This window comes from Natator depressus, chromosome 11 (genome assembly GCF_965152275.1).
Source record: "Natator depressus isolate rNatDep1 chromosome 11, rNatDep2.hap1, whole genome shotgun sequence".
Taxonomy (NCBI): Eukaryota; Metazoa; Chordata; order Testudines; family Cheloniidae; genus Natator; species Natator depressus.
Window position 1 is genome coordinate 38586301 of NC_134244.1, and position 12372 is coordinate 38598672.

Genomic DNA, 12372 nt, shown 5'->3' on the forward strand with positions numbered 1-12372 from the left:
CTACATGACAGTTAGACATAATGAGAAGAGTCATTTACACCTACAGAAAAGGAACTCCATAGCTACTTCGGTGTCCAGCATGGATCATTTGCTGTGTTCCTCATGCGGAGTCTGTCCCCCGTGGGCAGTGGGAGGTTGAGCGGCACGATGTGGGGAGCTCCCCGCATGCCCAGGCCAAGCCCTGAGCGTGCCTTCTACACGTGAGGACAGGATCGCACCGGAGCAGGTTGCAGTTCACCTGGAGCAATTAACCTTGCTGCCTCTTTAGCCTTCGCTGTTTGCGGGGTTCGACTGAGCAGCATCTGGGCGGGTTGCAGAAGAGGCTGATTTGGGCCCTGGCGGGTGCTGGGGGGATGCTCGCGGCGTGGGCCGCTGTGGGGGACTGTGAAAGCCACGTCCTAGGGTAGCTTCCCCGTGCCTGGTTGCGTGTCACTGAGCTGCTGGGCTGGGAAAGCTGCAGCGGCCCCGGGCCCTGCCCCGGCAGGAGCCCTACCCCACAGTCCGCCCCCCCCCCCCCCCCCCCGCGCCAGGCGGAGCCGCAGCTGTTGGAGCGGGGCGCTGGTGTCTCGCGGGGGCGCGGTGACCTTGAGGAGGGGGCGCTGCCGGGCTGGAAGCGGCGGCGGGGCGGGGGGAGAGGAGACCGCTGAGACACCCCGACACGGGCCGGGAGCTGCCCCTCAGCTCTTCAGTCGCCTCCTGCGGCAGCCCCTCTCACGAATAAGGTCAAGGGGCCGCTGCCCGCCGCCTGAGGCTGGCCCCAGCCCAGCCGCGGCGGCCGCCTCAGACAGAGCAGTAAGTGGCTCGCGGCGGCCTGGGCCCGCGCGCGGGGCGGGCGGCGCGGCTGGGGCGCGAGGCGTTACCCCGCCGGCGCTGCGAGCTGACGGCGCCGCCCTCCGCCGGCAGGTTCCCGTTCCGCAGCCGCCCGGCCCCCCGCGTGGGGTTTGAGGGCGGCGCGTGTCTGCTGGGGGGCTTTGCTGGCCGCCTCCCCGCTGCCGCAGGGCCGATGGGCCGGGCAGGGCGCTGGCCGAGGGTCCTCGCGGGAGCCCCCTGCGTTCTCAGGCTGGCCGGGGGCGGCTGATCCAGGGTGCGCCGCAGCAGCGCAGGCTTCCCCGCCGTGCTCCTCCAACGCGGAGCGGGACGAGCCCAGCTGTCGTGTCGGGGCTTCAGGCTGAGCCCGTGGCGTGAGGCTGCCTGCAGCGGGAGCCCCTTTGTGCTAGCGGGCTGAGCCACAAGGAGCTGGCACCCAGTGCTGCAGGGCTCCACGTCCCCGTTGAGTTCCCCGCGCGCCCAGCGGCCGCGCCACTCCACCCGCGTGCGATACTGTCCATTGCCGCTTCCCCCGTCATTTTAGCATTGAAATACTAAAGTATTGCAGCTCTCCTACAAACGGATTGTGCTGGAGTTGGACATTGGGTCTCTACGCAGCTTGGACTCCACATGGAGTTAGATGTAAAATGTTAAGACATGTGGGTTCCAGTTATCTCTTCACGTGCCATATTTGCGTGGTGAGAGATCTGTTTTTCTGTGCGCATTCTGGCTGTACGAAGTCAAATAATTTGAATAGTACAATACAGCAAAGTCTGTCACAGACCCGTTATTAGAAGGAGACGCATCCATATGCATCGAGTTTACTATCCCCCTGGATGTGGTTGAATATGTATAAAGCCATGAATAAAACCTTATTTGAAAATGCGTGTGATTTTGCTTCGTGACTGGGAAATATTTTGCCTTTTGGACTGCAGCATTGATACAATGTACACGGACAATTAAGACATTCAGCGCTGACTACCCAAAGCAATTTGCATAACTGAAAACTACCCCCTTTTGTTTGACTTTATTCCAGAGATGGCTCTGAGCGGAGAAGAGGACTACACCTATATTTACAACGATCTTTCTCACCCTGTGGATTTCCTGCAGGCTTTCAGAACATTTTACCGGGATGGCTTATTTACTGATATTACTCTTCAGTGTGCTTCTGGTGTGATCTTCCTTTGCCACAAAGCTGTTTTAGCTGCTTGTAGCAATTATTTTAGGGCAATGTTCACAGCTGACATGAAAGAAAAATCTAAAAATCAGATCAAACTTCCTGGGATCAGCCACACTATACTGGAGGCTCTTGTGAATTATGCATACACATCACAAATCCAGATAACAGAGAGAAATGTTCAAAGTCTCCTCCAAGCTGCGGATCTCCTCCAGTTTGTGTCAGTAAAGAAAGCCTGTGAGCAGTTTCTGGTAAGGCATGTAGATACTGTCAACTGCCTAGGGATGCACTCCTTCGCAGAGTATCACCTTTGTTCAGAGCTAGAGAAAGAATCTAGGAGGATATTGTTATCAAGATTTGAAGAAGTGTGGAGGCAGGAAGAATTTCTGGAAATCAGCTATGAGAAACTCCTATTTATTCTCTCCAGAGAGAATCTCAATGTTTGGAAAGAAGAGGCAGCCATAGAACCTGTGGTTAAATGGATAGCATATGACGTGGAGAAAAGAATTGAATGCATTTTTGATCTGCTGAACTGCCTCAAAATAGATTTAAATGAAATATATTTAAGATCAGCCTTAAGCTTGCGAAAGAAATGCCAGCTTAATGAAAACAAGATAAGGTCTCTGATATACAGTGCATTAAACACAAACCCAAAAGACATTTCCAAAAGGCCCACAGCAGCTATGTATGTGATTGGAGGATATTACTGGCATCCTTTGTCAGAAGTCCATGTGTGGGATCCTTTAACTAATGCTTGGATCCAGGGAACGGAGATGCCTGATCACACAAGGGAGAGCTATGGGGTCACTAGTTTGGGACCCAACATTTATGTAATGGGGGGCTATAGAACTGACAACATAGAAGCCCTTGATACTGTGTGGATTTATAACAGTGAAACTGATGAATGGACAGAAGGCTGCCCCATGCTTAATACAAGATACTATCACTGTGCAGTTAGCTTGGGCGGCTGTGTCTATGCTTTGGGAGGCTACAGAAAAGGGGCTCCAGCACAAGAAGCAGAATTCTATGATCCTTTACAAAAGAAATGGGTTCCCATTGCAAACATGATCAAAGGTATGTAACTTTTCCTATGGTTATTGCCTCAATGTCTGTCCTTTTTCACTTGCCACCTGTAAACTCTACAGCCATATTTAGGGCCTGATCCAAGCCCATGGAAGTAAATGGGAGTATTTCTATTAACTTTAATGGGTTTAATGGGTTCACGTCTTTATTAGTCAAACCACTTGAAACATTGAACTCTGTACAGGACTGTATCCAACAACACTAATGTGAATTTAAAGATAGTATGTTCAGTTTAATGTTACCTTCTCTTGCGCAAAATTTCTGTATAAGGTATAGAAAAGTCACTGTACAATTTCAGCCCTTCTGGTGCTGACTGGACCTTCAGAAAATAATCTGTGAAACCAGAAGTTGATCATAATATTTTTATTCAGATTGTACTCTAATGAAAATGTCATTTAACTTTAGCTCCAATGGATGGTAATTACTTTGTATCCAAACAGCAGTTAAGTTCTATCTGATAAAAACTTCTGATCAGAATAACAAATTCCAGGTATCACAATGTTTACAGTTGTGATCCATTTCTTTATAGCCACATTTCCGTCATTCATAACTTCTGTTCATGTAATTTTATCACATCTCTGTGTATTATCAGTCCAGGACTTTTAAAGTCCTTGGTGGGAAGATGAAAAGTGGCAGCAATTTATTCTACAGATTGAAAAACATTTGATTTGCTTAGTTATTTTTAATATTAGAATTTGAACTATTGCAAAGAATAAACTGTATTATCTTGTTATCAAAGATAATGCAAGTAAAAAAAATATGAATTAAGTCACTGCATGTTTTTTTAAATTACATATTCTCTCTTTTATAAGAGGTCTGTAAAATACAAAACACCTAGAAAGTGGATAGTGACTTAATGTTAAAAATCAGTAGAATTCATACTGCTCATGCAGCCATTACTTAGATGTCCATATCGTTTACTATAAACCATTATTCTTCTTGATCTAAATTATTGCTAATTTATAAAGGAGTAGAATATTAGAATTATACTATAAACTGTTTTGTCTCTTTTGTATAGATGTTTTCTCTCTATAATTTCCTTCTGATTTTTTTCCATATTAATTTGGCAAGCATTCATTTTTGTTACTTTTTTTTAATGGAGATAAACATATTGAATCTATTTCCTTAGGTTAAGTATCCTCACACCTTGTCAACTGTCTAAATGCCATCTTGACTATCACTACAAAAGTTTTTTTCTCCTGCTGATAATAGCTCATCTTAACGAACTAGCCTCTCATAGTTTGTATGGCAACTTCCAACTTATCTGTATATGTGTGTGTGTGTATATATATATTTCTTCTTACTATATGTTCCAATCTATGCATCCGATGAAGTGGCCTGTAGCCCACGAAAGCTTATGCTCTAATAAATTTGTTAGTCTCTAAGGTGCCACAAGTACTCCTGTTCTTTTTGCGGATACAGACTAACATGGCTGCTACTCTGAAACCTGTCATAGCTCCAATTTGTTTACTTCCTTGTTTGTACAGCAGCATAATTAATTATGTAATTCAGAGGATTAAAATAGTATAAATGATTCTGTGAGGTGCTGAGTAACCTCAATTGCCATTTAAATTTTTCTTGGTAAAGAAATGATTATTTTAAAATGGTATTTAAAATTCTCTATGAAATAATTTAAAAATAAGTCAAATTTCCATCCTAACATTGACAGTGCTTCTTTAATGTATGCCGTGTTGTTGTAGCCATGTGGGTCCCAAGATATTAGAGAGAAGGTGGGTGAGGTAATATCTTTTATTGGACCAGCTTCTGTTGGTGAGAGAGACAAGCTGTGACACTCTTAGTATCTTTACCAGGCCTGAAGAAGAGCTCTGTGTAGCTTGAAAGCTTGTCTCACTAACCAACAGAAGTCGGTCCAATAAAAGATATTACCTCATCCACCTTGTCAGTGTTTCTTTAAGTACTGCAAATCTAGGTGCAGCACCTAACATATAAATATTACACATAGCTTTTGTGTGGTCTGAAAGGATGGATTGATATTGATTAATATGCAATAAAATATGTAAGAAGCTTTATTGTTTTCATTGACTTTGCCTTATATTGACAAGGTAAGGTGTCATAAGAGTTCTCTCTGGTGCTTTTATTACACTTTCATTTAAATACCTGGAAGAATAATTTTATACTAAAATATTAATTAACAAGTAACTTCAGCTTATTGATGTGTTATTGATGGAAGTGGCAGTCAGTATTCTGTAGAATCTGAAGTTGTGCTGTGAATTTAATACTATAAATAGGTGTTGGAAATGCCACAGCCTGTGTCCTGTGTGAAGTCATCTATGTAATTGGAGGCCACTATGGTTACAGGGGAAGCTGCACCTATGACAAAATTCAGAGCTATCATTCAGGTAGCAATGAATGGAGCATAGTCACTACAAGTCCACATCCAGGTAAACAGAAACATTTCCCAATGGAATATAGAATTTGACTTTGGTTACTTCTAGTTGAAAGTTTTAATGATCTTTGTCATTGCTTTAGATAATGTTCTTTTGTAAAGAGAATAAGCTTCAAGTGCATTCTAAATGCATTCTAAATTGCTGTAAGGTTAATAGCTAGCAAAGTATTTGATCAGCAAGCCAACAAATAAATGTTTAATATTAATGTAGTATGAAAAGTGTTAAAATATTATAAAGTTGTTTGCCGTGTTGTTGTAGCTGTGCTGGTCTCAGGAAATGAATGAGACAAGATAGGTGAAGTAGTATCTTTGATTCCTTCCCCAGACCTGAAAAAGAGCTCTGTGTAGCTCGAAAGCTTGTACCTTCCACCAACAGAAGCCAGTCCAATAAAAAAGTATTACCTCACCTAGCTTCTCTCTAAAAATATTATAAAAAGGGAAAATAAGAGTTATATTCAGAGAAAGCATTCTAAATGTATGACCAAAATCACTTTTTAATGCACATTTTGAATGGTTTTCTATGTACAGTTTGGGAGGGGAACATATGAGTTTTATGTTTTAAAGATTTGCTTTACAGAACTTTTAACAATATTTTAAAATTGTTGTACTGAGTGTATTGAAATGTAGGTGAAGTGTTATTTCATTGTTCTTATTTTTATTTTTGTTTTCTTATTTGTGTGCACCTGCTTTTTTATGACTATGAAGTGTAATAGGGCGTTAGCATTAAAGACAACATAGAAGATAAATGATTGTTTCAGCAATCCCTAATGGATACATTCAGTAGCAATATAACTTGGTTGTTAATTACTCTAAAACCCCTTTGTTGGAGACTGTGCTCCTGCTCAGGTTTCATTTTCAACCTTTCGAGCATGTACTTCATGGTGACAGCTGTGTACTCACGTTATACACATCTTTGCTGGAGTGGGGTTTTCTTGGAGTGTTCTAGCAGGAGAGCTCTCCTGCCAAGAAAGCACTGTTCACACGGGTGCTTTTTGTCGGCAAAACTTTTGTCATTTGGGGGTGTGTTTTTTTCACAGACTGAACGACAAAAGTTCTGTCATTCAGGTTCCAGTGTAGACAAAGCCTTAGGACTTGTTAACACTTAAAATGTTACAACTGTGCAGCTGCATCGCTGTCCCGCTTCAGTGTAGACACTGTCTACACCGACGGGAGGGGCTCTCTCGTCAGCATAGATAATCCCCCTCTGTAAGAGGCAGTAGCAAGGTTGATGGAAGAATTCTTCCATTGTCATAGCACTGTCTACACAGGGATTTAGGTTGGCTTAACTCTGCTCCTCAGGGGTGTGAATTTTTCATACCTCTGAGCTAAGTAGTTATGCTGATTTAATTTTCTAGTGTAGACCAGTCCTTAGTTTGCTTCAGAACTGTATTAAGCATATAATTTATTGCTATATTCTATATTACTAAGTATGGACTATATTATCAATACAGTACACTATTTTCCTAGAAACTCCATACCCTTTTGGGCATTTGGCAAAGGTGGTTTACATGGATTGCTGGCTGGCAGAATAGAAAGTCTCAAGCAGATTTTGCTCCAGAATCTACATATTAATTTAAAAAAATAAAGTTTAATTCTAGCTCTATTGGTTGCAGAGATCATGCACAGTGCAACCAACTATTGTCTTGAGTCTGCATAAAGACAGGCTGCAACACTAGGGAAATGGAGATTGACAAAAAAGGTCAGAAGATTTTGGCTCAGGAACAGGACAGTGATGATAAACCACTAATATATGGAAGGTGTGAACCCTAATAAGGAAGAGGATGATGCGTTCAAATGGAAAGAGAAGTAATAACACCTAACTCTTATGTAGCACCTTTTTTAGCACCTCATTTGTGAAATGCTTTGATCTACTTTCATCAGTAGATCTCAAAGCATTTCACAAAGGAGGTCAGTATGATTATCCCCATTTTACAGAGGGAGGAACTGAACCACAGAGAGGTGAAGTGAGTTGTCCAAGATCACCCAGTAGGTCAATAGCTGAGCTGGGAATAGAATCTAGGTCTCCTGAGTCCCAGCCTTGTCTTGTGCTCTATTCACTAGGACATACTGCCTCCCTGTAATGTAATGGGATGAAATTAATAAAGAGAAATTATTGACAGTTACATTGATTTGACTGTGGAATAGTCTGCTACAGAAGTGGTGGAAGCCTCAGCATATAGGGTAATATAATCTAGATTGGATAAAGGACAAGAAAATTAACTCAAGGGAACAATCCTGAATGGACAGGGTTAGAATAAATTTCCCCCTCTACTTCCTATATTCATCTGCATAAATTTTTAAACAAGACTCTCTTTAACCACTGGTTAAAATGTATGTAGCTTCTACGATGCCCTTAGTCTTCCTGAGACCAGATACAGCAGAAGTTGTTGAAGTTTTTCAAAATCTGATCTGATCCAAAACCAGTTTAAGTCAATGGAGAATTTCTTTTGAAAAAAGACCCCACTGTGGCCGATATTGCAACCAGATGCTGTATTTTTTGGGACGATAGTGTATGAAGTTAATGAATGTTTTATGTATCATTGTGGGCCAGAGATTGTATGGAACTCCATTGGCGGAGGGTTAGTACAGCTCCTGCAGGAACTGAAAACAGCGGGGGATGATTACTAACAGTCCCTGTTTGGAAACAGCTCCATAGAAGTACCAGTCCCTAGACATATACTGCTTCAGGCTGGGTTTTCCAGACACTACAAAACAAAGAAAGAGCTTTTTGGTAGAGCTTGAACTGAGTTGGGGGGCTTCCTTTTGATTTAGCAAATGGACAGGACCTTCTGTCCAAAGAAAGACCCAACCCTTGTTGAAGCGTTGAAAGGGATGTTGGCCTACCAGACTCCCAGTGTGGAGGATGAGTGATTTCTGAAGTGTGTAGGAGCTTTTATTATTTTATGCTTTCTCTGTAATGCTTTTTTATCCTATGAATAAATGTATTTTTCTGAGAAAGTTGTGTGGTAACTTGTAACTGCTGACAATGCACTGTTCACAGCCTTTGGAGAAGAGGCAATATACAGGGGCTGGCGCATGGGCAGACAGGATTGTAGGGCTTCTCATAGTGTATGGCAGAATGATCTCTATCTAAGAGAGATGATATCTGGGAGCCTGAAACCTTAAGTGGTGCCCTTGATGGACCACAGAGAGGGAATCATATCATATGTATCTGCAGTTTCACCAACTAGGTAGTACTGTTTGTTTGTTTTATTATTCTAAATTAAACTATTTTCCCTTTCTTTCTGAAGAATATGGACTGTGTTCCATTGCCTTACAAAACAAGCTCTATCTTGTGGGTGGACAAACCGCAATCACTGACTGCTATGACCCAGAACAAAATGAATGGAGGCAGATGGCGCATACGATGGAAAGAAGGATGGAGTGTGGTGCAGTTGTCATGAATGGATGCATCTATGTAACAGGAGGATATTCCTATTCAAAAGGAACATATCTGCAGAGTATTGAGAAATATGATCCTGAGCATAATAAATGGGAAGTAGTCGGCAATCTTCCCAGTGCTATGCGTTCACATGGTTGTGTCTGTGTGTACAATGTCTAACACAATTTGAATATCATATGTCTGTTGCAAGAGACAAGCAAGTACAGTATCTGTACCAGTACAGATTACCTCTTCAGCAATGTATTTAATACAACCCATCACTCACATTTAATATAAATCTATATACAAACCTGTATTTATTAAAATTCACTTCATATAATATAAATGCTGTGACAATATTTTTACATAATTTCATTTTCAAAATAAATTCACCAGTTATTGTTTTTCATAAAGGTTTACAAATCATCTTTACAAAATATACTTCCAGTGGACATACAAGGAGTAATGTAAAAGACTAATTTGTATTAATTAACCACTGGAGGGAACCATGCTCAAGGTTTTGTCGCATTGCTAGGAGGACTGAAAAACAAAAGACTTTACACTTATATGGACTACTTGGGTTTCAAGTGAAACCTTTAATAATTTGAATGTGGCTATTAACACTTATTGTTTAGTGACTGTCACAAGCTGATTGACTTGTTAGGATATTTTGCTAGTCCGCTTTCAAATCCCCATTCAAAACATAGATAGAAGGTGTTTGCCCTAGTGCTCTAGAGGTAAAATAATGCTCTATGATACTAAAGATTCAAGTTTAAGACATGTGGTCATTCCTTTATTCCTGTACTGAAAAGGAATTTAGGGAGCTACAGGAGAGGGCCTCACATTGCTCCAAGATGGCCTACTCTCAAGCTGATTCAGGAATATTGTTGATTGATTCCAGATATGCTATATTCTTGATTGCAGAATTGGTTAAGATACATGTCTTTTAGAATGGAAAAGACTGGCAGGGAATCTAATGGACTCTTTGAGGTACAAACACCTCTGGTACAGACTAGAAAAACAGAATTATATTTTATATAATTGTTTTCACATCAGGATCTCCAAAAGCACTAAACCATGATTTAGATACTGGTAGTGCAGTGAGTGAGGCTCAGCAGCCACAGGAACTCAGCAAAAAGTTTAGAGATAGAATACTGACCAGGACACTGGATTTATCCATTACTCCTTTTAGAAGTGTGATCTGGGATCTTTAACTTCTGTCTGGAGAGCTGTCTGAGATGAGCAGAAAAAAAGATCAGTTTAGACATCTGATATTGCATTGTGATCCCTACAATGCAGCAAGGTAGTTTCAACACAGCATAAGGTACTGGTACAGTCCACCTGAAAGATTTGAACCCACGACCTTCTGACTCAGACATCATCAGTCGTCTTACAAATGTTTTGATGTATAAAATGGGCCCTGTCACATCTCAGAGAGCATATACAAGATGTAACTTTTGTTAAATTGCATTTGATTGACTGTTGATCATTTCTTCAGAGGTTTTTATGGTGTGTTGTTTTTATGGTGTGCTGTTACTTTTACCATGGGGAGTTTAATTTTGCTGCTTTTCCATGTCATGCACCCCAATGTCATGATAATAATGTATACAATAATTTAAATAATATATACAATAATTTAAATAAATACACACCTACCTTACAGGGTAATTATTATACCCTTTTTTGCTTTCTTTTTAAGTATCACCACTGTAGTATCTGGACACTTTACAAAAAAGATAATATATCCTTTAGAAAAAATAAATCTTCTGCCCATTCCTTCAAAGCCACTGTCTTATAGTGAGAACTGTCAGGGATCTACCAGGGGTTGTTGGAGGAAACACCTGCCTAAACAGGCATTGATGATATGAGGTTGATGGAGGGTAAAAGGAAGAAAAAATGTTCTCCTTATTTACAAAGAATTGTAAGTATATCCTAGGAGATTGCAGAGCACGTATGCCCCAAATTTGTAATTATTTCCCCTCTAATCTGTAAAAATTTTGAGTTATTGTTTTTTTGCTACCCTTTTTGTATCATCCTACTCTGTTTATTGCATTAAGCACTAGTAAGCATGTTGCACTAAACTCTGAGTTTCAATTTAAAACAGTATATTTATTTACTTTCGTCTTGGTGTTTGCAAACTTCACATTCTGAGGCTCATGTGCATGTAGGGAATTGTGAGCTGTGTTTATTTAAAGCCCAGTGGAAAGCTATTGAATGATCTTAATATAGTTTGCTTAAAGAACATAAAATATAAAGAGGCCTTGACAACTGAACTGCATACTGCTTTTGCATGGGCCATACAGGTTAGTACAAAGTGGAGTGAAAGGCAAAGACACTAGAAAAAGGAGATGAGGAGACATAAATCTGCTGTGAGTTTGTTTCTGCCCCCTATTTTCTTCTCTCCTTCTATTTGGAATTATTCTCTAAGGTAGAGTATTTTTTAAAAAGTTAAATGAAAGATTAAAGAGCAATATTACTACAGTAGAAAGCAGTATCACAGGATGGCTAGCTGCAGTAAATGAAGCAGGACAGCCCCCTGTGCCAGATCAAGTGCTCCCAATTTGGACCGTTAAGAGGGTGGCCTGGCATAGCACCTGAAGGTTATAAAAGATCAGGGTGGCTCAGCAGCAGAATGAGACCCAAGGAGGGACATAGAGCTCAGGAAGTTAGAAAGGAGTGGGTCACTTAAGGGCAGGTGAGAGCAGGGGAACTGTAAGTCATCAGTGTCTTTGCAGAAGGTGGTAAAATGTGCTTCTTGGAGGAAGGTAGGAGAGCAGTAAGAGGGTTTTGCTGGCTGGTATCCCCGAGTCAGAGGACTAGATGAGGGTTGAATGCCAGAAAGCAGCAGGGGGAGTTGCCTGCTGGCTCTATGCTGGAGACTGAAGGCAGTGAAGGAGTTCATCAGCTGACCTCTCCAGAGCTGGACCCCGAGGAACTGTGAGAAGGCCAGGGGGAGTGAGGGATGTTCCTTTGGCAAAGATGCTCCCAGCAGAGAGGATGTGGGGGTTTCAGCTTGGATAAGTTGGGTGGTACTTCAGTTGGAAGGGCTGGGATAACTGTCCTTGTACAAGGATAGGAGAGGATTGTGCTGGGATGTGGTGTGAGAGGCCAATGCTGTATGTTTCATGTGCTGTTTAGACTATGGTGGGGGAGTTCTGGAGTATCAAAAGGCTGATTACAGCAGTTTTTTCAGTCATCCAATGCAACAGACTTAATATTAATAGATTAATGTGATGATTAAGTTATGAAGCAATTCTACTGTATTCATACCAAGGTAGGGGTTGACTATATAACTTCCTGGTTTTAACATCCATAAAATGGAAAGAAAGGGAATTGGAATGAAATACCTAAGTTGAATCACTTTTCAAGTTAGTACTAGTATGTATAATATATTTTAATTATAGGCAAACTCACTTTGATAAATGTGATACCCATGGATTTGGCAATATGGATATGTCAAACTGATTTTTTTCTACTAAATGTAAAACTTAGTGCAATGTTTTGTTTTCATGTTTA

At 41.2% G+C, this 12372-nt stretch overlaps 1 protein-coding gene across 2 annotated transcripts; it reads left to right on the top strand.

The window, feature by feature from the left end:
- Positions 1-215: 215 nt before the first annotated feature.
- On the top strand, positions 216-12168 carry KLHL23 (kelch like family member 23). 2 transcript variants are annotated; one of them, XM_074967525.1, is made up of 4 exons: positions 216-226; positions 1844-3058; positions 5317-5469; positions 8726-12168. In XM_074967525.1, exons 2-4 carry the CDS (start codon positions 1846-1848, stop codon positions 9034-9036), a joined length of 1677 nt encoding a protein of 558 aa, XP_074823626.1. In that variant the 5' UTR covers positions 216-226; positions 1844-1845; the 3' UTR covers positions 9037-12168. The 2 variants fall into 2 exon arrangements, with proteins under 2 accessions (XP_074823626.1, XP_074823627.1); XM_074967526.1 differs by lacking the exons at positions 216-226; positions 5317-5469 and having other exon boundaries at positions 929-3058.
- The last annotated feature ends 204 nt before the right edge of the window (positions 12169-12372 follow it).